Here is a 24994-nt window from a genome sequence, read left to right on the forward strand (position 1 = left end):
GGTGCTGCAAGTGTAAAAAATCATTGAAATGCAAAGGTAGAGCAATCAGTATTAAGCAGGTAGATGGGGAACTTCACAGAAATTAAAGTTTACTTCTATTTAGGTGTTCTTTGTTTACTTACACATACATTTGGTATTTCATGCACGCTCACTTTGCACAGGGGACATATGGGTGAATGACAGGGTATCTATTTTGTTTAATTATTCAGCAGGAACCAGGAGGCAGAGTTGGCCAACTATGGCAATTCAATATTTTGATTCTTGTCATTTTAACATGTCGAGCAAATTGTAGTTCAACATTCTGGTGTCGACCTTTTCATATTCGGGTAAGTCAATGTTTGATATGCTGATATAGACCCACCAGGGGAACTACAGCAACACTACCAGAGTTGCAGGAATCACTGGCAAGTACCAGTTGTGTACTACATGTGACAACAATCTCCCATATTCTCCACATGTCTGGCCTATGGGGTAGGTTTGGAAGATGGAAGCCTTCTCATACACAGAACAACATCCAGGTCTGGTGGATTTCTCAAGAAAAATACATCAGGTCATCCAAACGCATGTGGGGAAATGTGTTATGGTGTAATGAGACCAAGGTTGCACTCTTTGGCCACAATACCAACATTTTTGGCTCAAGAACAACACTGTGCATCACCAAAAGAACACCATCCCCATGGTGAAGCATGGTGATGGCAGTGTCCTGCTTTGGTGTTGCTGTTCGTAAGTTGGAAGTGGGCCTTTAGTGAAGGTGGAGGGGATTAGGAAGAGTTCAAAATACCAGTCCCTTTTGTCCCAAAATCATCATGCGTCTGCTTGAAAGCTGTGGATGGAGAGGACTTACACCTTTCCACATAACACTGACCAATACCATACATCAAAATCCATAAAAGAATGTCTTCACCAGAAGACAATCAATGTTTTGGAAGGGCCCAACCACAGTCCACACATACATCCAATAGAAAATCTGTGGGGTGCCCTGAAAAGGCCTGTGTAGAAGTGATACTCGGCAATCTGACAGAGTTGGAGGGCTTCTACAAGGGACAGTGTACAAATATTGCTAAGTCGAGATATACCATGCTGATACACACCTTCCCAAGAGGACTGACTGTTGTTATGAAATCAAAAGGTGCTTTAACAAAGTATTAGTTTAAGGATGTGCACAATCATGCAACCAGCCTATCATATGTATTTCAACTTCTACATGTTATCCCTAACCGATGTGTTTGTTTTTCAATTGGATTGCACAGGTTATAGGTCACATTAAAGTTGGGAAATGGAACACATGACTTCTGTGGTCTCATGTTATATATCAGACAAATATGGCATGTTAACAGGGGTGTCTACACTCATAATGTCCACTGTAAGCTTAGAAGGTTGTTAGTGTAACTGGTTCTGTTGTAACATACCTGTATTGCAGGTTTTTAAGTATGAAACTCAAAATATGTCATTAAATAGTGACACCAGTCCTTATATCATCCCAGTAATGTGTCAGACAAATACAGGATTTATGATGAACAGACCAGAAATGTGAGCCACACATGTAGACATTCTGCACAGTTGAGAGGTATGTTCTGTAGGAGTTGCCACTGTGCTATACAGGTGAACAGCAATTATGTGTACATGGATGCAGTGTGTGCTGCTTGAAGGCCCATCACCTACTAACACTACTCACATATCACAGAGGTGTATATAAGTTGTAACAAGAAATGGAAAGGGCTGCACTGCATGATGCTGAGGGACTGTCCAGGGTGTGTATGTAGTGGTCTGACTGTGTTGTGAATGTTACTAGCTGGCTATTGTGAGGTCTGTGTAATGCCTGTCTGCCACCTCACCTGTATGTGTGTGCATGCATGTGCTTGTGTGTGTGTGTGTGTGTGTGTGTGTGTGTGTGTGTGTGTGTGTGTGTGTGTGTGTGTGTGTGCATATGTGTGTGTGCATGTGTAGCAGCAAACGGTATAGTGCAGGTATTAATTTACATATGTTTTCTTTTCCCCACAGGTGGTCATGGTGGTCATAGTCCGTCCTGCTCAGTATCTGATGTCATTGTCTCTGCAGACTCTGGCAATGATGATGGTCATATTCAGGCACAGGTAGTGTTGTCAGGGGCTGAGTCTTTGCCATCGGTTGGCATCCCACACTCATCCACAATGTCCCTGCAAACACTCACAATGCCCACACATGCGCCGTCCCAAGCAGCCACAGATGATGGACAATTAGCAGGTCATGGCATGGAACAGGCTAGTGTGGTGACTGGCAGGTGTCCCCAGAAGCATGTTTCGGGCTGTCATGGATGCACAGGCATGTAGTGAATGTAAAACCAGATATATACTCTGGGTGGTGAATGTAACTCTTCCTGGTTTATGTGGTGACATATGTAACCTTACTCAGGCCACACACCAAAATACTGAGGTCATGAATAGACTGTGGGGTGAGACCTTGGCAAGTCTTGATTGTGGCATGTCTGTGCTTGAGCATGTGGTGAGAGATGGGCGTTGGTCACATGTGGACGTAGGCCAGTACCAATATCAGCTGAGAGTCTACAGGGGCCATGCACCTTCACACTCCCATAGTGGCAGTGACACCAGCACTACCGAAGGGAGGTTGCTGTCCACATCACAAAGGAGCAGGTCATGGACACATGGTTCTGGCCAGTCCTGTCAGGGACACAGATCCAGCAGACAGCAGTCACCATCAGGAAGCAGTACTGCATCTGGCCCTAGGCCTGGTGGTGCCAGTGAGACCCCTGGCAGGACCAGTCCACATGTCCATGGCCAGAGACGGTGAACAGGACACCGTGCCATGTACGGTCCACAGCTGTCCAACATACCCCTGTATAGGGCAGCCACATGGTGTGACTGTGTGCATACATGCACACACACATCTGTAGCACAGGCACCTCCAGATGCACACAGCACCTCTCCACAGCCCATCTATAGGATACCCCTCCAAACACATGTACACACACACACACACACACACACACACACACACACACACACACACACACATGGATGTCGACCATATGGCCCAGCCTAGGCCTCTGGCAAATCCACACCCAGTGCATATGATGATACCTGTGCCACATCTCTGTCATCCAGACCATCGATGCAGGTGCAGGCTAATATGGGTCTGATGCACAGGGTGAATGTAGTACAGTATAGCTATGTAATACTGTTTAAGGTGCTGTCAGTATCACTGACTGAATGTAGTCTGACATGCTGTATTCTGTTTGTGTCCCAGGTGTCTGTGTGTCTGCTAGCTGTGGCCCTGCAGACATTACCAATGTGGAGTATGGCAGAGTGGAACTACACCAACCATTTCATAGCCAAGGTACAGCTTTATATCTAAATTTACCAGGTGTGTATGCATGCAACAATGTGTGACGGACACTGTTGTCAGACAGTGTGACCTGGCGTACATACCCATTGTCACAGACAGGTAGCCTTCAGACATGTCACCTCAGTGCTGTGTAGTACCACAGGCTCATACATTCAGAATAGGTTACTGGAGTACTGTCAGCAGGTCCCTCACCAACTTAGCCATTATATTGACTGCAACAGATTCATGTGTCAGCACCTGTTGCCCCTGCCATTTCTTTCCCATACACTCAACCCTGATGCAGTTGGTGAGGGCATGCATGGTACTGTGTATGACAAGTTTGTGGTATGTATTCCTGAGTTGACATGATAGAACAGGGAGACAAAAGGTATATTCTTTGCATACACATAGTAAAGACTGACACAGAGGATGTGCATACAGTAACACCAACACAGTTTGCAATGGACAGATTCATAAACCTACATATCCCCTTTAATGTACTATAGTGCTACATACACTTGGCATGCCCCACATAGATTATATGTGTGGGACATAATCCACTACCTCTTACAACACATACTGTTGTGAATGCCTTCATGGATGGTGAGATAACCCACCAGGAATAGCAACTGGAGTCATCTATTGCTCCTACAAGCCTGGACAAGTGATAGGGTAACAGACATTGTATCAGCATGATGCTTCAATCAGGTATGATATCTGATGCTGACATGTGTGTCAGTACACTAACTGTGACCTATTTGGCAACAATATCACATACATAGCCATTGTTAGGGGACACAGACCGCATATGGGTTGCAATCCAGATATTCCATAGACATCTGTACAGATGACTGCAATGGCCTGTACAATGGTTTAACATGCTGCATGTGAGGCAGATGCCATTAATGCGCTATATCAAGCAATGCCACCAGGAGGTGGTAAACAGGCGTGGATAGTACACACATCAAAATGGTATAACCCAAACTGCATATGATTCTCAACACAAGCACACACATACACAGTTACCAGTATTGAGATTAGAACCCCTACCTATCTAGTTATTTCTACTATAGTGTTATGCAGATATCAGACTCACAGAGCTTATATGAATTCACCTTGTCCCAAGGTACTCTTAAGATGAATGATATTAGCAGGCCTCATCAAGTAGGGTGATGGAAAGTGTACAGGGTGGTACACAACTAAAAATGGTATAACCCACACAGGATATGATTCTCAACCCACAGACACACACACACACACACACACACACACACACACACACACACATACACACACACGCACACACACACACACACACACACACACACACACACAGACACACACACACACACACACACACACACACACACACACACACACACACACACACACACACACACACACACACACACACACACAGCTGCCAGTATTGAGATTAGAACTCCTACCTATCTAGTTATTTCTAGTATAGTATGAAACAGCCTGTAGCATCGACAGGACAACCACGGTAGTAGAATAGTATCCACAATGGTAAAAAATGTATATAGCTGTTCATATGAAACTGTAAAGCATGTAAAAAAGAGCTTAAAATGTCCAACTGACAAAAACGTACAAATTTATTAACAAAAGTATATATAATATATAGTATATATAAATAATTTTGATTTTTATAAAAATGAAGCAGTTTTCCATGCCAATGGCCATATATTTGGCCACTGGCATGCCGAAAGACTATAATACATGCTTGTTTTGAAGCTGCCATGCCTCCGTTTATGTTATTTTCAGAAATGCATTCAATACATTTCCGCAATTAACACTGTTCTTGCACGGATACCTGCCTGCTTGTTAAATCGCTAATTTACCTCATTTGCATGGTTTTCACCACGAAATGAGGTAATTAGCATTCTACAATGGTTTCTGTGCAAGAACAGTGTAGGCAGGCTCATGCACATCAAAACACTAGTTTACTGGATCGCTCGGCAGCCATATTCCATGCTGGAGCAGCTACACTATTCCTGCATGGAAGAAATCATTTATTGAATCCTGGGACAAGTGTGTACCAAAATAACCTTCAGCACATTGGTGGAATGTGTTACAGAACCTAAAAGGTAAAGCAAAAGGACACAACACAGATGAAAAATGTATTATTGCTAAAGTTCATAAAATGAGTGAGAATTAATGGGAAAACAGTGAAGCACAAAGGAAGAAAGTAAGCAGTTATAACGTACGATCTCATAATTTATTCTGCAGAGGAATAATATGTAGAAAAGTTAGACTAAGTGTGAATGATCTCATTACCTCACTAATTATTTTCAGCATGACCAAATCATTTCACTGAAGTAACAGTTTTATTGAAAACTGTTTTAGTGAAACCTACCAATTTCTCCATTGTTACTGCCCCCCTGGCATTATTCTGTTTATGTAAGGTGGTAAGGGGGGGACACTCACTTTGCACAAATGCTTGATTTCTAGCTACTTTTGACTGACAATTTTCCTAGAGTGGTGTATTTTTTATGTCAGCAGCATTGGCTCAACATCTATCATTCCACATATTCTTCCTTTTAGGTAAGAAAACTCTGGCCCAGTCATTCCTTCTTGGAGGTGAGAGTTAGGGATCCTTTCAGTCAGCAGATTTTGCAGACCATTCTATCTCCACCCACTTGGCAGCCTGCAAGCTCCACTGAAGTTGCTTCCATTCATTTACAACCTTCTGACCAAGCAACACACCACATGCAAAATGGTGTAGCGTGACCCCACCAGGCTCTTCATACAGCATGCTATATACCTGCTTTGCCTCAGGAGTTGCCAGTGCAGCAAGTCAAACTGCTCCCCCCCCCAGGATGTGTCAGTTAGCATCAGTCCCTCATTCCCATGCTTCCCCACCCTATCCCTCCAGTCCCTGTACCGCTAGTCAAACATGGTTTCTAATAGCTTTCAGTCAGGGCTTTATCCCTCTGAACTAAGGGATTGCTAAAATGGTTTTTGATAAGATGTTATTTCAACTAAATGACACAAAACACATTTTCACTAAAATGGGTAGAAAAAGTTGTATTAAACAAGAGTTTAGTCCATTTTAAGTGAATGATAATTGCACTTTTTTCTTAGAAGGAAGTTAAGCAGCCTCATATTTACATTGCTGTGGAAAGGATAGCTTGGACATTCCCAACAAATGATCCAAGCTCCCTGCCAGGTGTATAACATCTTACTGTGGACCTTTGTATGGGAGTCCAAGACTGTATCCACATCAGTAATGGCTGTAAAATAACTCTGTGTATCAGACAGGACTGCACACTGACTGAAGTAATCCATGATCCACTTAAGCAGTAATCCACGACTGTGTGTGGCTCAGTCAGGATTTACCTATAGTTGGTGTGGTTTGATCATGAAGGTGAAGCCCAAGTGATTAAACAAAGGCAACCAGGATAGATCTTGATATATCCTCAGATAGATTTCTGTTTATTTCATTTTGCAGCATATACCTGATTTTTCTTATATTTTGCTCTATCCCTCAGTATATGCCAATAGAAAGTCTGGCTACTTAGTGGTACTTCAGCGGCTCGATTTTGTTCTATTGGTATGTGCTTAATTGACAACGCGTATGCTGGTTGACCTTTCCAATCAAAACGTTGGTTTTTGAATAGTAATGAGCCATCATTGTATAATTCTTTGAAATGGATTTGAGAATTTGCTACAAGCAGCTAAGCAGTGATATGGGTCCACAGCTCAAAATGTCATTCATTACACATTACTAAAACCACTTTTATGGATAGTAGTAATAGTGAAGCGGAATTTCCACATTTTTGGCGTTACTTCCTTACAGATGTTTCTGTTAATTAATCAGCTGATTGGGTCCTCTCAAGAGACTATAGTTAGTTGTAAGAAATGAATCAATTCCATCAGGGAAAGCATTCACACTAGGTTCATAGGTTCATAGGTAGGTACTAGGCTATTGGCCCTAGGACCTATACAAGCCTAGCCAAAAAGGTACCCTGGCTTTTGCCACCCAATAAAATTATTTTCCTGTGCCCCTGTCAAGCAGAACCACAGAAGTGATCCCTGGGGTGAATTTCCTATTACCCATCCAATCATATAGGTTCATAGGTAAGTACTAGGCTATTGGCCCTAGGGCCTATAGACTATGTTTACTTTATTATGTATTTATTATTTATTGACCGGGAAAGTCTGACTAGGACAATCACAGAGCCTATTTTCAGCAGAGGCCTGGGGAATATAGTTTTATTCACTTTAGAGAGGAAAACAGTAAATTAATCAAACAAAGCTGCAATACATACTGCCAACCAACCAACCAAGAGTTGAAAGTGAAACTTGATCTATAGTAAGCTGATATAAAAACATCTTTCCAATTCTGTAAACAAAACAAACTTTCATTTTTATGCTTATACCAAAAACATCCAAACCTACACCACTGAAATGAATGGTGACAAGAAATGGCAATGTTAAAAAAGAATAAATGGAGGTCTGGAGTGTAATGAATGAAATATCTGATGTTTTGAGGAATGGGACTTTATTTATTACATCCCAGACCTCTATATATTCCTTATGTGTTTACTGCATATATCCCATCTCACTTACCTGATCATCAAACAGTCAATAAGTCAAATATTTGCATACAGAAACACTGTAAAAGATACATAAAAGCTAACAATGTTCATGGATAGAAGTAGAGAACTTTGCCTTCTCTGATTGTTTTCTTTAGACTCTCATTGTCGTATTTGTTCTAAAGGATACATCAAAGATGAGAATGCACACAGGTGGAAAGAGTGTAATTGTAATTTCTTCTCTGATCACTTTCTTTAGATTGCATTTGCCATGTTTGCTGTGTATACATTGTCCAGTGAGAATAATGTCCTTGATGCACAGAAGGCGTTTGTTTCCATGGCACTGGTCAACATTATGAAGACACCACTTTCCTTTCTTCCGTTTTCTATTAGCACTACCATGCAAGTAAGACTTGGCTTCTACTTAGTTGCACGTAAAACAGCTTGGCTTCAGGGACTTTTTTCTTCGCCTTTTTACAAACTTATACTTATGAATATTGTTTATTACAACCAATATATGTTTCTTAGTAAGTCAGTGCTAACGTGGATACAAGAACAAATGCATTCGAATGGCTCTGGTAATTATATGTTTTTCTTTATTATTCTAAATTTCCATATAGACCAGTATGACATGAAACTGCTAGCTCTCTGAAATAAAGTGCAATACAGGTGTTCTGATGGATCTTGTTTAGCACAGAAGGTCTAGCAAAACATAGTGCAGTATTGCTTATTAGTAGAAATGTAATGAATTTTACCTTTTTGTTGTGGTTTAGACTGTGGAATACTGAATTTTCTGGCCTGTTCAGTAGGCTTCATCTGATTCTGAGTCTGTGTATGTTTTGCTTGTTTTATATATTTATTTATTTATTCATTTATCTATTTATTTACGTATGTTGTACAAAAAGCATAGTAAATCTGCAGAAGAAAGGTATCACAAATGGAAAAAGAGGGACTTCCCACTCCTCTAACATGGTGATCACACCACAAAGTAGGTGGGCATAGGTAGGGTTGTGGGAGGTGCAAGGGGTGTACCCTAGGTCCGGTTTTAGGCAAAATGAAAGGTGGCAACCCTATTCTGCCTCCTCCGCTCTGTTCTGACTTTTTGCACATGCATATGACACTCACTCTCATCTTTACGCTTACAAAGTATAGCAATGTAGAGCAAGAGAAACACCTTGTAATACTGCTGAGTTATACATCTCAGAAGATAAGATTTAGTGAAATATGTGGATAAAGCTAAAATAATGGGGGAAAAAGGTAGAATTGGTATTGAAGGTTCATAGAGCAACAGGTTTTGACATCAACAGCTTTGCCTTTCTTCTTATGAATGTGCAATGTCTAGGATTATTGATTAATAGAAATATTCAATGGCTTATCAGGAAATGAAACGCTTTATAAGAGACTGGACAAAAATATGAGGAAAATTAGGGACCCTCTGCAAAACTATGGACAGTCGAGATGTAGGCTTATGACACTATAATTGATAACACTGCTATTAAGCAGGCCTCTTTCTTGTGTAGAGTTTTGTGGCTCGCCCCCTGACTTTCCTCATGTTTTGGTCTGTCCCTTGTAAAACATACTATGGAATTAATGCTGCATATCTCAGTAGAAAGCGCAGCCGCTCAGCAATACTGTAGTGGTTGGAATATTTTCTATTGGTATATGATCAATTTACAACAGGCACACTGAATGGGCTGTCCAATCAGTGTGAGCATTTTTTAACACAAATAACCCTTTGTTGTACAATTATATATAATACTATCATGCCATCAGCTCTGGCTTATTTTGTTGACCTAGCTCCTTGCAGCCATGGACATTCAATGACACAGTTTAGAAGGCATGCCAGTGTTTTGCTGTTTGTTTTACAAATTATTTCTCAAAATCTATTACTGTCAGTACTCCATTTAGTCATTAAGGATTATAATTGCAAGTGTGCAGATGTATGTCTTATAACATCATAAATGCTTTTACTTTAATATTTTACTTTAAGAGATGTTTTGCACATTTTCATAGCAACTTTTTATATGTAACATGGAGCTTTTCTCCATGGGTATCCATTGAAAAGGGGTTTTATTTCCCCATCAGAGTTTCCTGGTAAAAAAAACGTAACTAAGTAAATAAATAAACAAACAATGGGAGTGGTGGGGCTGAAGCTGCAGGCTCACAAGCCTGCTGTTTCTATTTCCACTTTAGTCTGAAATACTAAGCTAATGAAACACTAAATAGGCCTCCTACAATTTTCAGTTCCATATACACTAGGCAGATAATCCATCACTGAGTACAGGTGAAACAGAGTATGGCTAAACCACCAAGAAAAAAAGAGAGGGCACTGACACAAGGAAACCAAACACTCTCAATTTTTCATTATTCAGTTTATTAGCCTTAGGGTCCTTGATTGTGGCATTTGTACATTACATATGTAAATATGGTAAACAATGCTACGTAAACAACTGACACTTAAATGAATGGGAAGACCAAAAGCACAACACAAAGTGCATACAAGATGTGACTGAAGTGTATGAAAGACAGAAGTCAAAGAAATGTAGCAGTTCTTGTGCAACACTGGGAAATGCAATGGGGGGAAATGAGCTTGGCAAAGTACATGCACTGTACGTCTTAAAAGTATTAAGTGCATTAACAACATACCACACTTCCTAATACTGTACAGCTGGTGGAGAAAATAAATGATGAGCAAACATTCTTGAATATGTGCTGCACCTTTTTTACCATTGAACAGGGGAAAATGCAGACAAACGTGTAATGTATTGTGAATGGAGCATCTTTATTTCATAGCCATTTGTGCTTGTCTCATTGGCACTACCTGTGTTCATATTGATTACCAAACTGTTAATTTCTAGTCCAACAATTATGCAGTTTGGATTTTCCAAGATGGTGGACAGCCTATTAACACTCTCTCTCCTTACTGCTCCACAACTCAGTATTTGAATCTTCATCATCAGGAATCATCTAACTATAATCTCTTCTTAGAGTGGATCCCAGTTATACCATCTGAACATCTGGATACTTTAATCTAAAAATTACTTTATTCTTACTCCAAAAATATACTATTTCAACTCCTGAATACCTCAGCAGTAAAGCTACATGGATTTTTGAGGCCTAACCTTACTAGTAGTTAAGGCAGCATAGGACAGACAACTGATTTCAAACAAAACTAATCATGCCTAACGACCAGCAACAAATGGACCTTCAAACAACCAAAACCAAATTATCACAAATTGCTTCCCCAGAAAAAGAAACCTTATCGAAAAGGCAGCGAATACTGAAAGAACAAGATTCTAGCAAATGTATGTTAGCATAAAAGGCAAACCCTGAGGGGGCCTACTCTATAGATTAACTAAAAACTGCTCTAATGCCTATTGAATCTGCCATTCACAACTTCTCAAACAAGCTGACAAACTTTGGAGCTACACTGGAACAAATTGTTTTCTGTATGGATCAAGCTGAAGCCAAAACAACAGCAAATGAGTTGAAAATAGATGAACTCCAAAAACAACTAAAAACAAAGAATCTGTCATTACAGACACACAACAAAAGCTTATTAATCTGGAGGCTTGTAGCAGAAGAAACAATATTCTCATTCAAGGAATTCTTGAAACATAAAACTAACCACAGCTTCAAGATATCCTAAAGAAGATTTTTAGTTCTCTACTAGAAAATCACCCCAATTCTAAAGACATTGTAATAGAGAGAGCCCGTAGAGCTCTTCATAGATCGCAGAACCCAACCACCCCTCGTCAAGTCTATGCAAAGATTTTAAACTACCAGCATTTCCAAGAAATCCTTCAAGCAGTAAAACAAAAAAGATAATTTCTTTGGTGTGGTCACAAAATTACATTTGCTCAGGATTTACCTTTGCAAATTAAGCAAGCAAGACATCTGCTTGCAAATGAAATATCCCAACACCTTATCTTTTTCCAAAAAATGACCAGAAATGTTTTATAAAAAAACAATCAGAAGCTAAAGCTGCCTTTACTACAGCATTTGGTGAACTTCTGAAGCTCTGAAGAAGAAAACACCTTGTTGTTTAGCATAAAGAAATCATCTTGCTTACCTACGAACTGATACACCCAATTTCCAATCTGAAATGAAGATCGCTGCTTAACCCTAAATGCCTCTGTCTGTCTTCCTTTGATATCCAGTACCACAGACTGCCTGGTTCTTATAATTTTGACTTCACTGTGGCTCCACAAGGTAGGCCACGAGCTCTGTATTAACATTCTAACCCGCAGATAGAAACACACTAACCAGTCGTGACCGGAAACACAAGCTGAGGCTCTTATGGCCCCACTATCACTAAGTGACCTAAAATCTCCCTGATACGGATGCACAGAATACCAAATCGCTTCCTCTAACACCTCAGATAAAAGGCAGAGAAACGAAAGGGAAAGAAAAATGAAAATAATAATTAGAAACGACTCCCCTGTTCAACTTTACATCATCTTAAGGTAAATGTGTCTTTTAACTATCTGCCACCATGAGATTCGTTTGCAGACTGGGCCATTAGCACCAAGACAGATGAAATTATCTAAAATAAAATCAAGAAAAGACTTTCTTGTCTAGCTTTAAACTTTTTACAGGCAAGCGTTATACTTAAGAAACGGACTCAGAGTTGTTCATCTGTAATTTGATTGCTTTATCAATTTATAAGCAGCCCACAAAATAATCATACATAGCCTAAACTATTGGCTGTAATGTTGTGACTGAGAAGTTACATTTGGATATAATATATATGTTGATCTAACAATTAATACACTATCTACCAGCCATGTGTTGGTTAATTTACAGGCAACAACTTTTTGTAGAGATGAGAGGGAAATGAGAAACATATTTTTTTTTTCTCTAAAGGCATGAACCAGATAAAGGCACTAGTTCAAATAAAAGACAGTGACAAGCCTTCTTGAACTGCCATAAGTTTCCTTTATCTAATGGATAAAAATGAACAATCTGGATATTTGTAGAGTTACATGTTATGTAACCTGAACTGCTGTCTAACTTTAAAGTTTGGCAAACAACCCTACAAAGTTAGACGACTGCCTTACCAACTTCCTTTTTGTTTGCAGCTACTCTACTGTCCTGAAGACAATAATCATGAGTTGTTGGTTTCTTTCTGAGCACCATTTAGGATATCCCTTTGTACAAATCTCTAAAAAGTAATTCAACAATGACAACCCTCAACTCAATTGGTAGACAATTATCTCATAGTAACAAACCAATGTTAGATATCATACCAACATAGCATTTTCATTTATCTGGCTTAAGAATTAAAATAGACATAATAATTTATACTCACTCGCAATCCTACTACAACAAAGTTTGCATTACAACTCAGACAAATCAATTTTTCGGCTAAGAAATACTGTCTTAATGCCTTGACTAAACTCCTGATACTCAGATCTTAATTTATCCATATATAGTGGCCTGTTTTACCACTAGTGTCACCTCATTATCTGACATTCAGAAGTAAATGTATTTTGATCTCCTACAGTTACGATTTAGGACATAGTAACATTGCTGTCATTAGACTGATATCTTAACTGACTCCTTTTCTTTTTCTTTTTTAAAACATCCAACTCACACCTTATCCCACATACTTAGACACAAATTCCTTATGAATGAAGACCATTCAATACGTACATGTAAAATGGAGTGTAGTAGTAGAGTGTGCACATCTTGTGTTTAGTAGAATGTGTATATACTTTGTTTATATTGTTTTTTTTTTCTATTTACGATGTTACGATTTGTTGACAACTGTTTGAATACTTCCAGTTTGAATACTTCCATTTTAAAATTTCATAACATAATTAATTTAGTACTTAGCTTGCTAGATTTTCTCTTAGACTCAGTAGGTTTGTGGTTAGGCACAGTAGTAGATCTAAGAGATTTTAGTGCTACAAAATACCAATTAACATGTTATTTCTACTCACTTATTGTATCCCGCGTGAAGAGGAGGGGACTCCCAAGACTCTTTCTTTTAACACTATGTACCAAATTTAATATTGCTAAATGTGGGAAATAGATTCATGGAATGTCAAAGGTCTACAGGATAAGACGAAAAGGAAATTACTTTTGAATGTACTCTACCAATCATTAACTAATATTATCTTCTGCAAGAAACGCACCTACTAAATGAGAACTGGAATAGGGATAGAGATAGAACTTGGATAACCTTAATCATTGCTTTGGGTACTGAAACAAACTTAAAAGGAGTAGCTATTCTTGTCAAAAAATCATTTAAGGAAAGTATTATGGACTATGGTTCTGACAATAATGGTAGATGGTGCTATTTTCAATGTCTAAATACCTTATCCTGTAGACTCACACTCTTTCTAAATATTTATAGTCCTTGCACTAATCAACACGAATTTATCATTCAAATGTATAATCTATTATTAAAGTTTCCCAATCATGTTTATGTGTTGGGGGGACTGAAATACTGTTATTGACCCTACAAAGGACAGAAGTAACAGGAACAAAGCACACAATATGCAATCATCATGGGCCTTGGAAGACTTAATGTTAGATTTTACTCTAATTGACCCATCTCTTTCAAACAAGTACCCCCACCCCAACTGACAAATTTCACATTCTATTCCCCATGCTACAAATCATGGTCTAGGATTGACTTCTTCCTGATTTCAGAATCCTTTTTTAATGGCAAAACCCTCTTTTCAACCAGGGCTAGATTCCTTTCAGACCATTCCAAAATAATGTTGAAAATTGTTCCTCCTAAAAACCGTCCAAAACCTAATACCTTTCTGATATGGTCTCCAAATCCTAACCTCCTTGACAAAGAAGAAATAATAAAATAAGTTAATAATACACTAGAAGAACTGGAATCCAGTCTTCTAAATTTAGATACTCCACCAAATATTTTATGGGTGGCTACTAAGGCCAACATTTTTTGATGCAAAAAGCTTCTTATTATAAAAAACTCGCCAGAGAAAAAGAAACTATAGTACATCACAAAATATAGGAAATGGAGAAATCACTCCAAGAAAACTTTAAATTTGAATTAGGAAACCAACTTTTTACTCGACATAAAGAACTTTATCTATTGCACTCTCAAAATCTTTCCTTCTTAAATGAAGCTGCTTGCAAATTACTCTGAATCGGCCCAACCCCCAACAGCATTCTAAATTACTTTCTAGGCTTACAAACATTCATCAAAACTCTCCTATAATATCACAAATTACTTATGAAAACATTTTTTTTAATAATAATAACCAAGATATACTTCATGTATTTGAAAAAATATACGAAAAACTTTATGGTCCCCATGATAAAATCTTACCTGACACATACAACTCTTTCTTTACCAATATAAACTTCCCTAACATTGAAAAACATAATGCTGAACTTTTAGAAGCCCCCTTAACATCAGATGAAATTGCAGAAGCAATTAAAAGTAAAAAAAAAAAACAAAAAACAAAAAAGAAAACAAAGCTCCAGGTCCAGATGGCTGTACATCAAACGTCTATATGACCTTCGCCCCTAAACTGATTTCTATCCTTCTCAAAGTCTTTAATCATATTTGTAATTTCAGCTTTACAGACTTGTATCTTAACAACTCCAAAATTATTTTCATTCACAAACCTAAAACTAACAAATCAAACCCAGCAAACTATAGACCAATATCTTTTATTAATGAAGATATTAAAATTCTCTCCACGGTGTTAGCAAATAGACTTAAAAAGGTATTACCCACAATTATATCCCCAGAATAATCAGGATTTATGAAAGGAAGACAAACATGGGACAATACACTCACCCTTGACCTGTAACTCTTAGCGAAAGACAAGTTTCCCAGATGTATTCTTGCACTAGATGCTACAAAAGCCTTTGATAGGGTTAATTTGGACTTCTTGTTCTTAACTCTTCATCACTTTAACATTCCAAATACATTCATAGATAAACTCAAATGTCTTTATAATTCCTCATATATAACTCTGGTCATTAATAAATCCTATTCCAGTACAATAAAATTAAATAATAGCACAAGACAAGGTTGGTCCCCTCTGACCATATCTCTTTAACATTTATATTAAACCCTTATTTATTTATTTACTGAAAAAAAAAACTTTCATCACATGCCCAATATACTAAGTAACAATCTTTGTCTATCAGCCTTTGCAGATGACCTTGTTTTATATTTCCAATTACCCAGCACTGATTTAAACAAAATCCTAAAAACTATTGACAACTTCTCAAATGCCTCTAACTATGAGTTCAGTTCCTGCAAATCTCTTTATCTTTCCAATTAACCCCATAGGCAATAACTTGTATCTCTTCCCAAATACTCAGATCAAAGTAAAATATTCATTCCATTATCCAGGTATAGTGTTTGAACGTAACCACAAAAATTCCTATCAAAATAATCTCCTCAAAATATGGACAAACATTGAACAAGACCTGGATGGTTGGAAAAACATGAGACTCTCTATTTTATTCAACGTAGCAGTTATTAAAATGAACATACTCCCTAAAATGTTATTCCAGTTTAATGCAACTAATTCCATTATTCCTATAAATTTTTTCAAGAGAATCAACAAAACCCTAACTAAATGTATCTGGTTTCCAAAACCCCCAAGAATTGCTTTATCAAAACTAATGCTCCCAAAGAACAAGGGAGGTCTAAGTCTACCAGACTTCAGGCTATACTATGACATAATTTGTGCCAATCAAATCATTTCAATAGCTGAACATAACCCAATCAACTCATCCCACTTGCCCCAATGGGTTAGTCTATGGTATGCCCATACAAGATCACTAAACATAAATCCCAAGTCCCTACCCTTCATGAATAAATCCTGGTCTATATCACATCAGTGAATGTTAAAAATAGCGAACGCTGATATATCAAACTTCAAAGTCCGAAAAACAGTGAAGGAACGGATCAGTGAATTCTTTCCCAGGAAAAATTTGCCTGGCTGTTTTCCAGGCTTTGCTTTTTCTCCACTGTGGTGCAATCTCAGAGTTGGGGGGCAGAGCCCCCCACGTAATTTTGACTGTATACTCTTTTTTTTTGGATCAGCGACATTTTTCCCTGGTATAAAATTTGCTGATCCATTCCTTTGCTGTTTTCAGCTTTCAGATATTTGAGTTCGACATAACAGCACAGTGTTTGCTATTTTTAGCATTTGCTGTTATGATATAGACCCATAAATCCATATTAAAAGACATTAAATTCCACACATTAATCAAACATAAAATCTAAATATTTAAAAATATGTTTTCTTCCTTGCACTTAGGGAATGTACTTACCCTTAAACAACCTATCCATTTAAACCCAACTTGAAGCTAGGGAATAAAATGATCAACTTGGACCAATTCCCTGAAATTAAAAGCTGTACTATCTGGGATTTTTATAGACTTAAAGATAATTCCTTAAATTATATTAAATTCAGTCTTAACCTAAATAATGAATATACAATAATACTAAGACAACTAAAAGAGCTGGTGTCTACTTTTAGAAGTTTCCCAGAGAAGAAGAAGAAATAAACCTTGCATTATCCCTAATGAAATTTCTAAGAACCAAAACCAAGATGCTATCAATCTCATACAATTTAATTTCCAAGATCAAGTATCAATCCTCTCCTCTCTGTTAATTGCTGATTACGTGGGGAGAGAAAAATTCTAAATTAACCAGTGTTCAACTCTCCCAGGCTGTAGCAAACACTAACAAATTCTCTCCCTTCAGGAAACTGACTTATACACAATTAATGATAAATAATAATGCCTACTATACATCTGAATGTCTAAATAAATTCTTTCTGAATTTCTCTCCCTTCTGCCCTTTTTGCCCTTCACAACGGGATGGCCTCTTACACATTCTCTGGTACTGCAAACATGGGCAGAATCTATAGAACTCACTAAGAATCAAACGTGAGAAAATGGGCTATGGGAAATCTAACCTTTTCTGGGAATTTGCTGTACTGTATGTGAGCCCAATTGGAATGCCCATTTGCAAACTAAGAATCCTGATTGCTCTTTTTGCACTAGCCAAACTCTACACTACACAAAACTGGATCAACCGTTCAAAAATAGATTGGAAAAGCTTTACTATTATGGTCACCAAATATATGGCATCTCACAAAATGATTATTGGTAATAGTACTAAACTTTTGGAGTCTTATCCTAGACCACATCTTTAAATAAAATGAAACATGATTACGTCTATTTCCCTGGTTCTACTTTACTCTTAGGAGTCCTTTCCTTTCCTCTCGTGAATTAGCACACTGAAATTTCAAATGTTTTCACTTAGGGTTTTATAGTAATGTACTTGTTCATCAACTATAACTTAATGTAGCACTATATGTAAATAGGTGTAAATAGGTTGTGTAAATTTACTCTCTTATTTACTACTTACTTCTAAGCTTATGCCAATCATTTTAGAAAGTTCTATGAATGTATTTACCTGTGACCTGTTATTTTTTTAGATTCTTGATTTAGACTCTTCTAGATAAGACGTCTGAAGGCATGCACTTACTATTTGTTATACTATTGGTTTTAAATGTTTATAAGAACATGCCATTTTGTAAGTGTTTCTTTTTTGTATTTTAGTTATTTGAAAATGCAATAAAATAAAGTTTGGAAAAAGAATATGCAGTTTGCCAGGGGTAATGAGGCAGATTAGTGGGTGGTCAGAAGACTGCCCCTCTTTGTTAGCAGTTAGCATTCCTAAAGTAGCTATGCACATTACTTCACAGCAGATGGTTATTAGGCAGGCAGTAAACTAGGGAACCATTCAAAGGGAATAACTTACACAGATCACAAAAAATGTAAAAAAAAGTACATAAACAAATCACTATATGAGCAAAATAACAAGAAAAGATAAAAAAAATATATAATAGTACAAGACATCTGTACCTCAAAAAAAAAAAAAAAAAACAGTTATCCAAGGTTAAGGAATAGAAAGCTGGTTATTTTGTTATAGACTTACTTAATCAAGGGGAAAAAAGACATGATACTAGTTATACAAAATAATGCATTTTCTGCAGCATTCAGGTAAAATAAATAAATAAATAAATACATAAAAAGAAAAAACTTTCTACTGCAGGCACTGGGGAACTGAATTATTCTCATATCCCTTCCTTTCCAGTAGCATCTGTCACACATGAAACTGCATGGATCTGAAGTGTAGTGACATCTTTTACACCTCAGAAATAGTGTGGCGGAGGGGATTGTCAATTTATTTAGGCCTGCAATTTAACTACTTTTGGACTTTGAGACAAACATAAATGAGGGTCATTCCAGGCAAAAAAGAAACAGTTCTGTTACTGAAGGTATATAAAATGACAGTTGTTGTGTCTTTCGGCTTTTCCCGGTTAGGGGTCACCACAGCGGAACTCCGGTCCGCTAATGATTGGCAGTAGATTTTTTTTTACATGCCGAGTTGCCGGCCCTGACACACAACCTTCAACAAAGGTACGCCCATTCACGCATGTCTCCACACAGAAGACGCTCTAGCTGAGAATCGAACAGGATAACGTCTTACTGTGAGGCAACAATGCTACCGCAGCACCACCACCGTGTATATGTGTATATAAAATGACAGTGACTATAAAATGACAGTGACTGACACTAATCCCATTACATGTCAATGGGATGGGAATGCACCACAACTTCATTATGTCTAGCGTGACTTGAAATGGATTATGGGAATGAGAAATGGCTGAAGAAAAAGAAGATCACCTTGATATGTTAAGCCCCTTTGGCAGCCATTTTGTGGAAAAACATAATAAAATTCTATACGAAGCACTCAAAGTAATTTTGAGGTGTTAAAATTGCTCAGAAAAAGGCAGAGTGAAACAAATAGAGTTTTCCTTTAAGCAGGGACATCAGCCTCAGGAAAATGTACACCTAAAATAATTCACCCATTCCTTGTTAAGAGCACTGGTTTGTGGCTGCCTGTATCAGTTAAAGAAAAACACAAAAAAGATGAGATTCTAAGGAACATAAAAGTGGTAAAGGAGCATAAAGTTTAAGTCCTCCATGCCACATAAAACTTCAAGATTTCTTAGGAACAACAACAACAGACAAATAAATAAATAAGTCAATACATAAATAAATGGTGTTCCTCAATGTAATTTTACCTACCACTGAAAGTAGCAGACATGTTTACATACATTCAGCAGCTGTCGTAAAGGAATCCTAGGAATGTACCAGGCGACACATCACTTCAAAGCAAACTGGCTGTTCCTGCTATGCCAGCTCTAACAGGTTGGTGAGGGTCAGCAGAAGAGCACCAGTGTTATAAAAGAGCATGAAAACTTGGCTGATAAATGATGCAGTCATATAAAAGAGTATGAAAGATCTGACATAAAATCACGAGTCCATTTACTGCACACATAAAAGAGATTTGTGTAGGTATTAGATGATTAATGAAATAGCATATACCTTTTAAAAGTATGCCTTCATCCACAACTGGGTTAAAAGAAAATGTGTCACAATAGGTGAGCAGTTGGATTCACTCTTAAAGACCTATACAAATGTAGACTATATGATGTCCTGACTGAAATCACCATTACAGTATTCCTTGGGGTGTCAACACTGACATCCAGCTGTGGTACTAAAGCTTTACCTTCTGTAAGTCATAAGGACAAAGTTGAGTTTAGACTATATAGACTGAAGTGTGAGCATTGATCCCCAGACTATCTCACAACCAGACCAAATGCAGCTCATGCATCTGTAGGACTGTTTGCTGTTTGGTATTTGGTACCTTTACTTTGAACATTTATCCAGATAAGTACCCAAGTGAGGTACCATCCTTTTTACTAGGAGAGATAAGTGCGGGTGTGATACATACCAAGTGTCTTTATTTGTCTAGGCCTAGAGCACAATCAAAGTCTTGCTCGATCTGTGAATCATTAATTTGAAACACCCTTAGGTCAAGGCTTTCTACTCTCAATACCTTTCTTGAGACCCAGTGTTAAATGTTCAGTCCAGTCCAATATGGTTGACTCCGTGTGTCCCTTTGCCACCAAAGAATAAACTTAAGATGTTTCAAACAAATCCACAATCCAACATTTCTGACTCTGATGTACCTGCTGAGGTTGCAGAACTCTCAGAATGTCCCGCTACTGTTCAGTTGCCCACAGAGACCCTGCTGGAGGCCAGTATGGCTTCTGAGGCCTTGCAGACTGATGATACATTTGAAGAACCATGTATCATCATTTCCAAAGGACTACACAGGGTCCCTCAAATTGTATTTAGGAAAGAGATCCCAGGCTCTCTAATAGAAGTCAGACACGGATATGAACCTCCAAGTCTCATCCCGGAGGATATCACACCTAAAACAAGAAAAAAAAAGAAGCCTAAGCATGTGGCCTGTCCCTCTTTAGCTAGGGAGAAGGAATGGATAGACTTATCACAGGGGTTATTTAAAATCATTATGTCTTCTTTTAGGTCTCTGCAACCACAGGCTACTCCTCAAAAACCTGCCTTGGTTTCCTGTTCTTCTGATGAGGAACAGGGCTATGACTCTGACCATTCTCTAGACTATTCCTACCAGCTGAATTCTCCCAGAGAAATCTCTTCTAAACAAGAGGATTTCCTCCCTCCAGATTCCACCCTTCAGGAAGCTTCCTTTCAGGGAGACTATACAGAATATGCTGAAACATTTTGAATAACAATCCATGCATATCTGTGATGTTCAGAAGAGGTATTACACTGTCTTGGAGATACGAGTACTTTTGCCACTTCTCCAGTCACTCCTGTCTTTGACACTTTCCAGGATGTCTTTCAGTCCATCTCCTCTGTTCTGGATTCACAACCACCAGCTCCAAAAGACCAGATGGGGTTATACAAGGTCCCTGATGACCTTAAATATCTCTATAAGAACCCAGTGGAAGACCCTTCTGCAATGCCTCTGTCTTCAGATAAGCCCTCTAAGTTTATGCCCAGTTCAAATGCCCTGCCTACTGACAAATATAGTAGGGCTATGCATAGATGGAGAAAGAAGGTTTACACCTCTGCTACCTTTGCCTTTAGGGTAATTAATTACCAGACTTATATGATAAAGTATTTGATCTCTGTCCTACATTCCTTAAACAAAGTTATACTGGATCCTCCTACAGCAGAGTCTAAGCACCAAATGCAGAGCTTACTTTCACAGGACACACAGATTGTCAGACGCAGCATTAAATGCAGTTTTGATTCTGTGGATGTTTCTTCTAGGGCAGCAGCCACTGCATATGTTATTCAGAGATATACGTAGCTTTACAGTCAGCCTGTATTTGAGGATTTCAAATCTAAAATTGTAGACTTGTCCTTGTACAAAGACTTACTGACTGGCTGTCCGGTGGCTAGCCTGTTCGGGACTTCCCAAGATCAAGGTAAGACCATGTTGGACTGCAGACAGATCTTACTCAACTCAATTCCTAGACACCATAGAAATAACTCATCTAAATATACCTCATTCATTAGAACGGATTATAGGATAGTTCAGAAGCAGAGGAAAACCCCTAGGAAGAGATTTTCTGAAAAATCGCATAGGAAGCCTCCAGCTGGGAGACCACCCTTTGGAAGCAAAAACCTGCAACTACCTCTGCAGTACCTCTCCCCCTCTCCTAAGTCACATCACCCCTCTTTTCCAAAGACTATCTCTCCCTGGCCAGGTGAGAAACTATTAACACATACAAGTGGGGCCTCACCATCATCAGGCACAGCTATGCCATGCCTTAAGAAAACATTCCACATATGAAAAGCATGACACAGCCTTCTCAAAACCAAATATCATTTGTGGCAGCAATTATTGAAGACCTCTCAAACCAGGACACCATTGAACAATTCCCATGAGACTTCATCAGAAAAGGGTTTTACTCCATGACTTTTTTAGTCCCAAGAAAAGATGGACAGTGGAGACCCATCTTAGAATTGTCTATCCTGAACACTTGCTTGAAGGTACTATCTTTCAAAATGCTCTCTCTACAGATTCTTCTACCTGTCATCCATCCACAGGCATTTTTAGAGTCATTAGATCTCAAGAATGCCTATTTACAAATTTGCATTTGTCCCTCTTGCAGGAGATTCCTTGAGTTTTTCTCTAGCTCCTCACTTTTACCGGTCTTTCTACAGCTTCAAGAGTGTTCACAAACTGTCTAGCTTCTTTGGTAGCTTTCTACTGCACTCAGGGAATTCAAATTTTCTCCAGCTTGGATGATTTTTTGATCCAGGCTCTCACTCCAGAACTTCTTCAGAATCTTCTCTTCACACTCCATCTTCTGACAGATCTAGGTTTTACTATAAACTACAAAAAATCTCACACGTGATCCCTGCACAGGATCTGGTGTTTCTGAGTTGCATACTGGACACAAAGAAAATGTATGCCTTCCTTCCCCAAGAGAAAATTCTTAGCCCATCTAGTTATTTCCAAAATCTCTCCTCCATAACCCATCGCTCAGCAACAGAGACACTAAGGACTTTGGGATTCATGGCAGTCACCATTCCTAAGATCACCTTGGTCAGACTTCACATGAGGGAAATCCAGTGGTGCCTGAAATTGGTGTGGTCCCAGCACTGCACCCCTTGTACACCCTGATTCCCCTCCTCTCTTGTCTGAAGAAAGTGCTACTTTGGTGGAAGGGAAAGGTCATGCTCAACCCAGGACTACCTTGCACACCACCTTCTCCTCTTCAACATGTTCACATGGACACCTCAGACGAGGCATGGGGGGGCATGGACAGGATCACACCGAGTGCAGGGGGATTGGCAACCTTAGTTCCTGAAGGAACATATCAATCTTAAAGAAAAAAGGGCTATTCTGCAATCTGTTTCAATCTGTTTGGATTTTCATCCACCTTAGAAAATCCAGACCACTCCAAGTTTACAGAGACAACACCGCAGTCATGTGATACATAAACAAACAGTGAAACAACAGGTCTTACCAACTATGAAGGTTAGCACAGAAGGCATGTAACTTGGCAACACAAATGAACATCATGCTCAAAGCCACATACAGCCATTTCAGTGAACACCTAATCAGTGACACCAATTCAGTGAAAATCATTTCACCGATTCACTGAATTTACCAAAGGCAAAAAAATATTTGTCCTACAGCACAAGGGACCGAAATCTAAGCAAATTGAACCCACCCAGGTAGGTGGGGGGCTTCACCCCCTCACACCCCCAACTATACACACACACACACACACACACACACACACACACACACACACACACACATATATATATATATATATATATATATATATATATATATATATATATATATATATATATCAACTCTGAGTTCACACTACAGTGGAGGAAAGGGCAAAATTGTGTAACTGGTCAACTACTTCTATGCCCTTGGTAAATTCAGTGAATTGCTGAAATGGTTTCCACCAAATTGGTGTCACTGATTAGGTTCCCTGAAATGGCAATTTAGTGAACTAATATAAACCTCTCAGGACAATGTGCTGTCAGACTACTTAAGCCCACAAGAGAACTTTGAACAGAGAGGTTTTCCACAACATCACCCTTCAGTGGGGGACTCCTCAGATAGACCTTTTTGCTTCACCAAACAACTATCAGTCCCTTGGTTCTGTACCAGGGACACTTGTCCCACAGCCAGAAAGACAGATGCCTCCTACTTTCACTGGGCAGGGAAGTTCTTCTATGCCTTTCCTCCTCTGCCTCTTCTTCCAAAAGGTCTTCTCAAGGCACTAAAGGAAGCACTTAGACTCCTTTTACTTGCACTATTTTGGCTGAGGCAACATTTGATCCTGCTAATTCACCTGGCAAAGGGAAATTACAGGAAAATTCCTCTTCAGATGGACCTGATACCACAGCAAAAAGGATTGCTGCTCCATCTAAATCTTCCATCTCTCAACCTGACTCTATGGATGATAGGATTTTAATTCTCCAAAAGCATCTCTTTTCTGAAGAGGTTGTTCAAGTCCAACAAGAGGCTAAGAGACCCACTATTAGAAAATCGTACACTGCCAAGTGGAAAAGGTTTTCCTATTGGTGCTGCACAAATAGTCAGGATCCACTCTTATTACAGGTTTCTACTGTACCGCAATATCTCTGTGAACTTCTTCTATCAGGCTTGGCCTACTCTTTCATAAAAGCTCACCTGTCAGCTATCAATG

General features: G+C 38.7%; 1 protein-coding gene across 1 annotated transcript in view; it reads left to right on the forward strand.

Annotated features, from left to right (window-relative positions):
• LOC122816398 (multidrug resistance-associated protein 1-like) overlaps positions 1 to 24994 on the forward strand; it is a 786965-nt gene that overhangs the window by 512579 nt on the left and 249392 nt on the right. The window contains exon 13 of the mRNA XM_044089156.1: positions 8140 to 8286. Within this exon, the coding sequence (XP_043945091.1) occupies positions 8140 to 8286 (147 nt within the window). The remainder of the gene's footprint in view (positions 1 to 8139; positions 8287 to 24994) is intronic.

Source organism: Protopterus annectens, chromosome 12.part0 (genome assembly GCF_019279795.1).
Source record: "Protopterus annectens isolate FY-2018-M chromosome 12.part0, PAN1.0, whole genome shotgun sequence".
NCBI lineage: Eukaryota > Metazoa > Chordata > Ceratodontiformes > Protopteridae > Protopterus > Protopterus annectens.